At 46.3% G+C, this 13,179-nt stretch overlaps 1 protein-coding gene across 8 annotated transcripts in view; it reads left to right on the top strand.

Moving 5' to 3' along the window:
- LOC114854617 (voltage-dependent R-type calcium channel subunit alpha-1E) overlaps nt 1–13,179 on the top strand; it is a 53,734-nt gene that overhangs the window by 6,618 nt on the left and 33,937 nt on the right. For all 8 annotated transcript variants that reach the window (XR_005897540.2, XM_041070328.2, XM_029149203.3 and 5 more), the window contains exon 3: nt 12,627–12,893. Coding sequence is in view for 7 of the 8 variants with exons in the window: in XM_041070328.2 (XP_040926262.1) it covers nt 12,627–12,893 (267 nt within the window). In the remaining variant the exon portion in view is untranslated. The remainder of the gene's footprint in view (nt 1–12,626; nt 12,894–13,179) is intronic.

The raw sequence follows: 13,179 nt of genomic DNA, 5'->3' as shown, positions 1-13,179 counted from the left end.
GGCACATTTACACATCAAGTATTGTCAAATAGACAAATGGCTCTTTTGGCTTGAGTCACAGAGATGTCTCCTGTGTGAAAAATGTTCCTCTGCTTTATCCGAGCTACTTATTTACACAGTGGGCAGCGGAGAGACAGGGAGCTCCACTGAAATTACCAGCATTGTGGAAACAAACATTGGATTTGGGTCAGCGATTGTATCCGACGAGGAGCAAAGGCTGTTTCCATAATGTCAAACTTCTGCTACAAATGTGCAACCAGTGAAAGTAGGACGGCGCCGCCTGGTCCTGTGAGAGCGGCCCTTTGTCAGAGGCCCAGTAGCACCGTCAGCATCAACGCGCACCTGCTGCCGCTGCGTCGTGTTACAGACCGGGCCATTAGTTGCACAAGAATCGGCTCGAGTGGCCTCGGAGAGCGTCCGCGTTGCATTCAGGTTCAGTGCCGCGTGAGTTCAGCGTGAGCTTCCACCGACGCGCCGCAGCCGACTGCAGGTCTCCAAGCTGCTCGGAGACGCCTGGAGCGAAGCACGCGCGTTTAAGCCAAGTGTCGTGCTCATCGCTCCTCGCTTAAAAAGCTCCGGAGCAATATTCCTGTAGATCTCATCACGAATTAGGAGCAGGGGAGTTTGTGATAGAGAATTGGAAAGTGCTTTCACCTGCGCCTGTGTGTGTATTTGTCCCCAGTTTCCTGCCCCGCGGCGATGTGGAATTTCTAGGTGATTATGGTGGTAAAGCTCCCCTCGGTTTCTCTGCTGAAGCTGGGACTCAGTGGCGTTCACACCCCCTGTGCCCCCCCCCACCTCGCCTCACAACAGGCACAGGATGCCACATCCCGTCCTGAAGCACGTCCATGGCTAAAGAGAGGGGCTTAAGGGAGCGTGACATTAGCGGGGGGGCGGGGGTGGGAGGCGGAGAGGGGGGCGCACAATGAGCGCAGGGCAAGGAACGAACCATGAATTAGAAATAAGAGGATTCCTTTTGAATGAGAGCCTGAATGTGACATTTAAATCCGTGTGACAGTGGGGTTGGTGTGGCGGATTATTGGATCATCCTTCCTGTAGAGACGTTCGGTCATGGACTAGATGAGTGTCCTCTGCCCTGCCTAATATAATTATTACAATAAAACACGTCAGGTCTGACAAAGACCGGAGTGAGTCAGAATGTGTTACAACCATGAACATCCAACTCTCAGGGCCACTTAGCAGCAAACCCACGGCCGCCTGACAGGAGAACGGAAATGAGCTGCACCTGAGCCAAACTCTGCACCTGCTTCTGTTTTCAGAGGAAGCTTGGCTGATTCCAGACCAGTGGGAACCAGATACGTTATTTAAAAGTGGCTTCTGTGAGCACTGGCAACGATATGAACGCGGTATATAATTCCACCTTCAGGCGCCACCAGCAAAAGCTCCGCAGAGCCACATTTTGGGTCCCAAACAGAACAAGCGTGTTTCATTTCCACCTCTTCGCGTGGTGGACGGCATCCGCAAGCCGCCTGCTTCGCCTCTGCTTTTGTTATTCACAGCGCTTCTGAAGGAGATCAAATGAAAGTCACATCCTGACACAACAAACGCTGCTTTCACAAGCTCGTCGGCGGCGTTTTCTGTGTTTGTGCCTTTTGTCACGTCTGTAGCATTTGACACATGGCAGTCTGGATTAGGGAACGCTTCCGGAGGGGCCTGGTGAAATAACAGTGTTCAGGCTTGGCGTTAGCGAGGCCCTAATAGCAGTAATCAGCCTGAACCAATCCACAGCTCAACTGCAACAGGAGTAGATACTGATCACTCATGTCGGAGGCTACTCCAATGCTCGGGACTCGGCCGCGATGCTCTGTGATTTGTGTTTGAAGAAGGAAGACGACTGTGGATTGTGTAGTAGCCAATTTCTAAACCTAAGACCTTTTATATCTGGCAGGTTTTGAAATATTAAGACACTTTGAAGTTCTGTGGGTTTAACAGTGATTCTCCACAAAGCACTGAAAACGGTCAGCTCCTGATCGTTGGCTTCGTCCCTCCTTTAAATTGTAATTTGATGAAGATGAGGGTTTTTCTGGGAGAATCACTGCTATGTGGCTCATCTAGTTAATTTACATTAGTCTTCTTAGTGCCTGCATCTTTAAGGAATTGTATGGAGCACTTTGTATAATGGAAAGAAACAACTACCTGTGCACGTACGTGGTCAGACATCACTAAGGGAAGACCTGCTGGCTACGTGGGAGTCACAGGGAAATAAAATGATGCAAATCAGACGTTGGAGGCGGCCAGAGTAGTTACACTAATTAATGGAAGCATATGCGAACTGCATGAGTCATTTAACAAGTAGATGTGGAAATGAGCAAAGTTTAGAAGGGGCTCAGACTACGTAACGTGAGCGTGAGGCACGAGGCAGAATGAGACGACGTGGAGGAATCGGGCCTCGTCTTTGCTCAACGGCATCACACCCGAATGCGTGTCTTTACCTCTCTGTGTTTAGAATTGCCCACTTCACATCAGGAGCTTTCGCTGCAGGTGCCTCTCGCTGGATCAGAGTCAGATACAGTGTTTGTGTATCTTCGTTGTGATGCTGTCATTTGTAAGGAGCTGCACACTGAAGACACTGACTGATTCGTGTAATACTTCACAGGTATTGCGTGTGTGTGTGTGTGTGTGTGTGTGTGTGTGTGTGTGTGTGTGTGTGTGTGTGTGTGTGTGTGTGTGTGTGTGTGTGTGTGTGTGTGTGTGTGCTCACCGTGGGGGTGTTTTCTCTGACTTGGACACACTGTGTAATTCGTGCCTTTTCTGATCACACCCTGACTGGAACACGCTGGCTGTGCCGCCGGCCGTCCATAAGCCTCTACTCCATTCCACAGCTCACAGCTGTAGTTGGAAAATTGCCTGTTTATAGCAGAGCAAGTGTTTTGATTCTGTAAACACCAGTCATAAGCCTCAATATTTATCTCCCACTAGCAAGAACAAAGAGCAGAAAACACATTTGTTTGGTTTTGGTTCAGGGTTTTTGTTTTAATTGAAATTTGCAGATTCTGAATGTGTGGTAGGGCCATAACCAAATCATTATTTTCAGCCGAGTGGCCTTAATATCGCTAGTGGCTCTAGGATTAACACTTCTGCTGGTCCTAGTTCAGTCTGCAGAAGGAAAAATCTCAGCAGCTGTTAGAAGGGACTAAATCTTTGAGGATTCACACTGATTCTGTGAAGTTGGTTTGATCATACGACCGAAACAGCATTGCTGTGAGTGACCAGGTATTTGTTGGTGGGTCAAAGCGCAGACAGGATTTTAAACCTGAATGGTCCAAATGGTGCAAACAGGTGATGTGGTTGTGCGTTCGCTCCTTCTTTGCGTCGTTGCTTGTTTCTTTTTCGTCTCTAAGCGTCTTTGATGAACCCGTTCTGCTGAAGGAGGCAAACGGTGAGTCTGGTTGCACTTCCTGCCTGCTTCTCCGTGCTCGTCGCTCGTCGCCCATCGCGCCTCAGATCTCTGCGAGTATCTGCGCTCCGTTGCCCTCAGGACCTCACACATCGCTTTATTCCCGACCTGCTGGATCGTGACTCAGACCAAGGCAGCGTCTGTCTGTGTGAAGCTGTGAGACTGATGCTTCAGAGACGAAGACGCAGCTGGACAGCAAGGTCCAAACGTATCAACACCCTGTCTGCTGATTCATTCAAGTTTTGCCTAATGCCACGTTTAACTATTTGCTTTCTTTCATACTGTTCTGATAAGTCAGTGAGGCTCAGTCAGAGGTCAATGTAAGATTTATGTAAAGGCCATCACATCTGCCTCCATCAATATTTTACTACTGAGGCTTTGACTTTGTTTTACCTCTGACCTGTTCTAATTAAATCGACGCACAACTGGGCAGGAATCTGTCTCTCTCTCGCTCTCTGTCTCTCTCTCTCTCTCTCTCTCTGCGAACCTCGCTCTCCATCATTATTGTCTCCCTGCCAGTGTCAGACAGACACCCAGTGCAGTGTAAATGTCAGAGCGGTTTGTCATTAATGAATTATTAATGATAACACGCTGAAAAGCCAATTTCTGTAGCACAAAACCAAGTGTCTGTCAAACAACACACAGAATGGAGGAGGCGTGTTGTTGAGCGTTAATGTGTGTTGAGGGGAGAACCTGTCATAATGTTGGTTCTCACGCTCGCTGCTGATGTTTTATTGTGATCACAGCTGCTGTATTTGCGTTATGACGTGTGTTTAGGTTGAAGGGCCCCTCGTTAAATGATAAACATCATATTGCTGTATTTCTGGCTCGCTGTCCCTGTTGCTCTTCGCTTGCTGCCTCGTTCTCCCTGCGCATGGATGGCAAAATACTGCAAACCGACACTACTGATGAGCGTCAGAGAGACGGGGAGCGGTCATGACTTCCTGTGTGATGATGGAGTCGGGTTTTGACTAAATGTTGCCCCGGGGTCCAAAATGATGGCATTGAATGGATGGGAAAGTTCAAGGGTGCTGCAGTGAAATGCTTGAAACTTTGATTGATCTGATTGTTTTGATTGATCGCTGATCAGTTCAATCAAGCATGTACCGTGTTATTTTTATTCTTCCGTTGTATTTTGCTAACTCCTAACTGCACATTCACACACATTTGGCTCAGACTAAAAACTGTGGACTGACGAATCATTTTGTGGTTAAACTGTAAAGCGTCTCTTATATTTGATCTCACAGCAGCATATTATCTAGATGTCCTCGTTCCTTTGTTCCACAGTCCTTCATTATTACGGCCTTAAATGCTGCTCCCATGCATCTCTGGGCTCATGCCCTGCTTCACTGTCGCCAGCTACGTCTCCTGAGGGAACCCTGTGAAAAACGGCCTCTGCTCCTCCCATTCAACACCACATGACGGCTCGTTTATTTACCAGCGCACACGTACAGTGAGGGCGCACACAGTTAGCATGATGCACACATGTATGTTTGCATGTGTATACTGTAGAGCAGCAACATCTTGAAATGGCCTTTGAGGCTAATCTTTTTTTCTCGAAGGAAGCTTGTTTATTGTATGTGGCCTCTGAAAACAGACAGAGACATAAGCAGCACTCGGTTAGTCAAACTGAGTCTGAGCGCTGATTAAGAAATCCATCATTTATTGATCTAGACACGTGCTCTGCCAGCGTCTGTCTCAAAATACTGCACTTTCATTAAAGCACATTGGTAAGCAGGTTAAGCAGACAAAGGAAGGAAGGAAGGAAGGAAGGAAGGAAGGAAGGAAGGAAGGAAGGAAGGAAGGAAGGAAGGAGGATCCTGTTTATTGTGCTACTGTAAGTGCTCAGACACTGAAACTAGCTGTTCTTCACTGGACATTAAAGTCTTTACACGCTGAGGAGGATGAATGTGCGCCCTCGAATCCACTCCCCAGTTTTTCAAAGCTCCACATTTAAATATCAAAGATGATTGTGCTGTGTTCTGACAGCTCAATGCTGTTAGCTTATTTGAAGAAATAATTCCTTTGTAGTGCCACAGGATTTCTTTCAGCCACTGATACTTTCAAGTCGGATGAGCTCAGCAGGGAACCTTGGATTTCTCTGATTTGCCTTTTTGCCCTATAATACATTTTAATAATGTGTTGGGTTTTATGAGATCATCAATATAAAACACACAATTGCTTTGTGAGGCTAATATAAGCCCAACATCGCAAATATGTGCATGAACAACATGTGGAAGAATACTACTCCCCCCCCTAAACCGCAGGGCACCAATGCTGCAGCTGTATGACTTACATATTGCTCCAGGAGGAAGTAGTATGACAGATAGGGAGAAGGATGCTGGGTAAGCAAACAGCTTTGTCATCAATATCCAACACAGCAGCGATGTGAGGCTTCAGCGTCATGTCTGTGACCTCTAGCGGAGCTGCTGAGAACTGCTGTCTGAGTGTCTGGCCTCTTAAGTATTTATTTGTTCGTGGCTGTGAGCTGTCTGTTGTTTAAATTCAGCAGGTGATCTCATGCCAGGCATCAGAATGCAGCTGGAGGCGTGAGGCAAGAAGAGGGATGATTAGAACAGATTTTTCCTTGAGAATTATTCATGCAGTGGCACAATGAGAGCAAGCGGCTGACACCTCACACCTTTAAAGATTTAAATCCCCTCAGGTTGAACGGGCGCCGTCCTCCTCGCACCGGAAGCCCTGGCTGAACAGCGGCGAGCAAAGCCACGCTTTAATTTGATTCTGCGCGCGTTAAATGTCAAAAGTTTTTTCTCAGCCCACCAGAGGGCATTCACAGGCCACAGTAAGCACTGACGCGCCGGTCCGGCTCACAGCTGGACGTTTTTCAAAGCCAAGCAGCTGCCACATGAGAAGCCAGTCGCTAATGATGTAGGGATGTACTGTGATGTGGAATGAGTAATCCAGCACAGCAGACATGCAGCTGCTAGAGCACAAACACACCATGTAACCATGTAAATAGAACTCCAGCTTTGGTTTTATGCATCTCTCTCTCTCTCTCTCTCTCTCTCTCTCTCTCTCTCTCTCTCTCTCTCTCTCTCTCTCTCTCTCTCTCTCTCTATCTCTCTCTCTCTCTCCTCTTTTCCTTTCTCCTATTTTCTTACACTCTTGTCTCAGCCCTCCCTCATTCGCCTCTGTAGTTAATTTACAGCTCCCTGTTGACAGTATGGTTCTGTTGGGCCTGAGAGACCAACAGATGGGAAGTAAATCTCTGTAGCACCAAGCAGTCACTGATAAGCAGTTTCTGATCAAACCACCACCTGCCTTCTTCACAATGTAACATTATGAAGTTAAATTTTTTTGTGTTATTTTTGTGTTATTTTTATTCTGAAATGATACATTTATGTGAATCACTTCTCATTTTCTCAACGCATTAAGCACAAAACTATACATTACAACTACAGTCACAAACTGCTTAGACTCAGGCCTCCTCCTCCTGTCTCCTCCCACCGTTTTCTACATGCAGTACGCCTTTTTGTCACACGGTGGCAATAATCTCTCAGCAACGTTATTTCACTCCACCCTTGACCAGCTAGTTGCACAACATTGTTATTAACATACACGTGCATCAGTGTTACCATACAAGACAAGCATATGAAGCTTATAATGCTATTTAATTAAATAATAAGCTGCAAATGTCATCCATCAGCTCAGGAATGGATGCGTTTACTTCAACCTGCCATGAGGTCTGCTTTCATTAACCATAAAATAATTGCCTTTATTGTTAAGTGTTCAACTCAAGACTTCATGTGTTTGGGAAAAATAACTTTAGGACTGCTTTGTTTTAAAGGGACATACAAGCCAGTCCAGTGTTGGCAGCTCATAACCTCTGTGTCATAGTTCTTTACATTAGATGACATGCTATGATATGATTGTATTTTGGTGAAGTGAGTTCAGTTTTGGGGCTGACTTTGCTCGCGCGTTGTTGGTAACTGCGTGTTTTTTATCGGCTGCCTGTGCGAACGATTTTCTTAAATCAGGTCAGAATGAAGCTAATTCTTTACCAGTAAAGATGAAGACCCTGAGCGTGCTTCAGAGACGTCATTGGAAACTTCTCCTCCAACTCAGTCACGCAGTCTTGAAGAGTCTCCTCCTTAAATAACTCAAAGGTGTTAAATAGGTTTTGTTATGAGGTTCATGACTGCAGCAGATGTTTCAGTGCTCAACTGTTGCTCGAGCGCTTCTAAACTAGGAATCTGGTGAAACCAGGTTAACAACACACTTGTAGTGAGAGTTAGTGTATTTGTCTGGAGACAAAGAACCATAAGTCAGGTCTCCTCTGGGAACCATGATTTATGTGGGTTATTTCATAAAATCTCGGGTTACGGCGACAGATTTGCGGGGCTGAGAATAGGGGGGCATGTCAGTTCAGTTGCTAGGAAACAAGTAGGATGGAGACAACGCTGGAAGGCAGAAATCTGGGTTGGATAGTGAGCGGGAAGGGAGAGGGCAAGACAGCTGGAGAGGAGGGCGAGAGAATGAGACAGGAGAGAAATTGTGCCGCAGGGTAAATGTGTTTCATCATATTTCCTTCAGGCGCTGATCAAGGCCAAGAAAAAACACAGGAGTGCTGCTATTTCCACACTGTTATTGCAAAAAGAGGACTATTGATTCTGACAAACCCACTTGTAATTATTCTGTTTTCTAAGATCACAAACGCTTTGCCAATGCAAAGCCCGGAAATTTAAATGGCGTTTCTCACACACACACACACACACACACACACACAAAAGTCTTCTCATGTTTCAACCATTACCATCTCAATGACGCTAAATTTAGTCCGATGCCCCAGCTCCTTCATCTCACATCAATAGGTCTGGCTTTGTCGTCCGCCCGTCCTTCTGTGTTTGCTCCAAGCTTTTCTGTGTCATGATGTAAAACTCAGGTCGGGGCCACGCTGACCTGCCTCCCTATTTATTTGGGGGAAACTCTACCTGTGCTCACTTGCCATGTTTCCCACCAGTCCGTGAATATTGGGGTTTCAGAGTGTTTATGTGGGAAATAACGTCTAACTTTATTTCCAGTCCACATAGATGATTTTTCCAAGCTCGGATAAGATTCACTCACATGTGCTGATTTGATTGTGGTGATGTAACAGACATCAGATCAAGTTGCGTGTGTTTTCATGATGCCCCAGAGCCACAGTTTGCCTGTTATTAGACCAGCGAAGCTCTTTTATTATTGCACATGTGCAGAAATCAGCAGGAAATAAAATTACTCACCTTAGGATTTTACCGAACTGAGCATCCTGAAAAATCACCCTGTGCAGTCCTGCTCAATGTGCCTGCAGACGGTGACATACATGATTATACGTTAATTACTGTAAAAGGTCCATTAAGTGATTTCTCATATGTTTAGGTCAATGATGGGATTTTAAACCATTAAGTAAGATTATGATGATAAGACAATGCCAGCTAAATATTTCTAGGATGGTTTGTTGCCGCAAATGATGCAAATGCCTTGTTGCTATAGAAACGACAGCAGTGACAGCCTGGTAGTAACATTGAAAACCTTCTTGACCAGTCTGTCCAGAGTCACAAAAACTTTGCAGTGTTTCTATGTCAGACTCTTATGAAACCTAAGGCAGTGAATACAAATCATTTCCCATCATTATTGAGCTGCGTGAAAGATAGGCTGCAAATCTATTTAAAATCAATCGATAGAGAAATTAATTTAAAAAATACATGAATAAATCACATTAATGTTAGGATCTCCCTGCCGGAGTGTGTTTTGATCTGCTCTTTGATACCAGCACAATAAAGGCGCCTCCCATCGCTGTCAACAAGTGTGTTCTCCACGCTGATGAAAATGTGTTGACACGTCTGACTCAGACAGACACACAGATTCCACCCTTTGTCTGTCTGACAGCAGTGTGGAAATAACGTGGCCTCACCACATTAGCTGCCAGCACTTAGACTCCAATTATACAACTTGTCCTGTTGTCAATGATTAATTTGTCTCTATTACTCTGCTCCTACCTGACTTCATTTTAGACTGAAAGGGAATTACAGGCACACGGGTAGTCACAGCTACTGTATGTGTAACGATTTCCCGACAGATGCTGTTATTCGGGCAGAAATGGGCTAAATAAAACCTTGTATCATAGAAAAGTTCAGTCCCCCTCAGATCCTTGTGAAAAGCCAGGTGAATTCAAATTAGAGGTGTTGGCAACTGAAGCAGGAACCCGTTCAAAAGTTCCCAACGCCCACATCTGAGCACGTGTGAAGCGGTCACATTAGCTGAACTCACATGTGGACGCTCGTGTGACCATTTCGCCCTCAGGGCAAGGAGCTGGTTTAAACACAGGACGATGGAGCAAAGAGCAGAATAATGAGCGGGTTTCGGGTGCGAGCTTGGCAGCTATGTCCGTTCACACCGGCTATTTTTGAATTAAACCCTTTGTTCACGCCGCGGTCCTGTGGCACCGAGTCCCATTACGAGAGAGGGGCCTGTCATCCTGCTGTCACAACACCTGGTAACCATGGTTACCCCGCATCCTTTCGACAGGTTTGTGCAAGCTCAGCAAGTCTTAAAGCCAGGACAAGATGTCTACAATATCAAATTAGGTGTCCAGCATTATTCACCTGCAAAAGTGTATGTCTACAGGTATTTATCTTTTCAGTTGATTAACTCAATAACACTAATAAAGAATCCAAGACAAATGCATTTTCGGCTGCCATTGATTTACTCACTCTTCTGCATCCTCTGTAAAACTTACAACTACAGGTCTAAAAACTCTTTAACTGCATCCTCCTCATTTGTTAATTAAGTTAACACACATTTGCCATAACTCCCCGCATCCCTGCTTCATGGCAAAGGAAGCACGCACACTTTATATATAGTCTGTGTGTAATCACAGATAGCTCCCACACTCTTTTTGTTTGTCTTATTAAGGGGGGGTAGAGAAACGTACGTCTTCGCACCATTTTAATGAGAGGATGTCATATTTCTGTCTGTTGTGGGTTCTATTTTTAATTATCATTAGCTCTGATGAGTGAAGGGCCACACATCACTGATCACCGGCTTCGTCTTAGCACCATCATTAAGTACCCATCAGTGTCAACTTTGGGCTTCCTTCTGTTGGTTCCTCTTGTCTTCAACCTTAGTCTCAGTTTATGATACGTGATATGGGAGGTGATGAGTTTGAATTCACCTTTTTAATACAACTTAATGTAGTTTTTCCTACAGTGTTTTATTCAAATATCATTTAACTGACATAACATTTAATTTGAGGCTGGTTCTGAATCAGGGATGTCTGTGCTCATCTACGTCTAAACGCTCTTACCAGAACTGGATTGTTTGGTCTGATGGGACCCAACTCCCTTCTGAGAGGACTGGATTTATAGAAGCCTTATCGCATTCCCCCTGACAGACCTTCTTAAACTTTGTGTCTCTGTGAGCAGCCATCTACAGGTCTGAGAGGTCCCTCAGTGACCTGAAGCTGCTCGAGGGTTGTCTGAGCTGTATCAGGTACCTCTCTGTATTTGGTTCCGTTCAATGTTCCGTCTGTTCTGACAAACCACCGTGTCCCTGCTGCTGAGAGGTTTCCCGCGGTGATGATATTGGCCAGATAATAAACAAGGTCTCGTCTTTATCAGAGAAATACTGGAGCCCATCCAGCTGTCATTGGGCACTAACCACTACACCACCGTCTGGCCAGTATTCACATCATAAAGGGAGAGACGGGAACACAAATGACACATAAAGAGCTATTTAAACTTGCTAAATACTGAAGCACCTGCACTGATGGGGAAACTGGAGTGGATGGGTAACATCAGGCCGCTGAATGCAAAATGGCAGCTCTGTTAAAGTAACGGTTACTGTGGGTTCTTGGGTTTGGTTGTACGGCTTAATCCCAATAGTTTTATTCTAAGAACATGAAAACACTGTGAGTCAGTATTTTAATGCTCTGACAGATGATGTAAACGTACGTTAAGTAGAATATGGATGTCAGTTTGTTGGCACAGAGGCAGCTCTATTTAAGGTGGGATCACCACCACCCCCTCGTCCATGGCTCTTTATTCTAATTAGCCACATTCCTGCCGCTGTCCTCCTCAGTGTCTTGTCAACTGGTTGGAACAACAGGCGTTTACACCCCTCCAGATCTGACGCCTGACCATGCAGCGCTCGCTTTGCCCATAGGGGAGACAGAGTGGGTTGATGAGATCAGGCTAGAGACCGGCCCCTGTTCACATCCTAGTTGACCAGGAAACAACAGACAAAGACAAAAAATAAAAAAAATCGGGCTGGATCTTTATTTTTCATATCAATATCACCGGATGTTTAATGTGTGTTTAAATTACAGTTTGACTCAGTTTCAGTGAAGTGGGCGTGCGCGCGCGCGCGCGTCGGGCTGCGCAGAGGTTCGGAGAGGCGCGTCGGTCCTGTCGCGTGCGGAGACGCCAGTCTTCTCTCCCCGCCTGCTCTTCACGGCGCGGAGAACAGGCAGACGCGCCTCTCACCGTCCCGCTGCGGACGACGCGGCCGCTGATTGCGTTCTGGCACGTTGCTGACAGCCTGGTTTTGTTCGCGCTGCTTCGCGGAAAATATTGTGGGAAACGACAAAGTTTTTTTTTTTGTTTTTTTCCCCCCACCGCGCTCCTACGCACGCAGGAGGCAGGCGTGCTGGTGGTAGGTGGTCATCACAGAGGAGCAGAGCAGAGGAGAGGACTGATGTGCTCTGAATTTATCAGCGGACTGTTGTTTGTTGGCTTTTTAAAACCCCATGGATCGACCCGCTCCCCAGCTTTTCGCTCAGGGCTCTGAAGATGCCTGAAGACGTGACCTGTTGCAGCTTCTCGTGAAGCTCGGAGCGTCGGGCTTCGTACAAATCCGGAATCCTGCGGAATGACTCCGTTTTCACGGCGTTCTTTTAAAACGCTTTGGCAGAATTTAATCACTTTTTGGATGTGCGCCCTGTTTTACGCAGAGCACACTCGAAAGGCGCGGGGCATGACGTGCTGCTCTGAACTCCTCACCAACTAAAAAGATACCGTAGATTTGTTTCGAACTGAACTAGAAGTTTGGAAGCAGCGAAACCGGCGTTTTTGCGTTGGAAGGCGATGAGAGGCTAAATCTTCGCTGCGTCCGCACGGGGCGTCGCGGCGCGCCCTGCTTTCTAGGAGACGATAACCTCCTTTTCCTCCCTCGTCTCACACTGTCCTCCCTCCCGTGTGGTTTGCTTTGACAGAATGGCCCGGTTCGGAGACGACGTGCCGGGCTTGTTGAGCTCTGGTGATGGAGGCTCCGACCGCAACCGCAACCGAGATGGGGCGGCGGTGTCCACAGGTGGCATCTCCCCAGCCTTCAAGCAGACCAAAGCGCAGCGAGCCCGCACCATGGCCTTGTATAACCCCATCCCGGTCAGAGAGAACTGCTTCACCGTCAACAGGTCGCTCTTCATCTTTGGGGAAGACAACGTGGTCAGGAAGTACGCCAAGAAAATCACAGAATGGCCATATCCTTGTCTGCTAATTGTTCGTGTGAAAGATTTGAAAACTGAGAGTAAATTGCAAAACGTGGGTAAAGAATGTTTCACTAATAACCACTGATTTGTTGCACAATCTTACACCAAAGAGTCTCCATGTTCTACTATTCCCCTACTGTTCAATAATGAATGAAAATTTATTTCAGCACCTCGGACAGCGCACATTACAACTCTGACTTGTAGAAACACGTTTTAGTTCATTTTTGATGAACCAGAAATAGAAGCAAATCCAAGTGGTGCTACACAGATTGAAACT

The sequence above is a fragment of the Betta splendens genome, chromosome 4, assembly GCF_900634795.4.
Source record: "Betta splendens chromosome 4, fBetSpl5.4, whole genome shotgun sequence".
NCBI lineage: Eukaryota > Metazoa > Chordata > Actinopteri > Anabantiformes > Osphronemidae > Betta > Betta splendens.
This window is presented reverse-complemented; position numbering and strand designations above follow the sequence as displayed.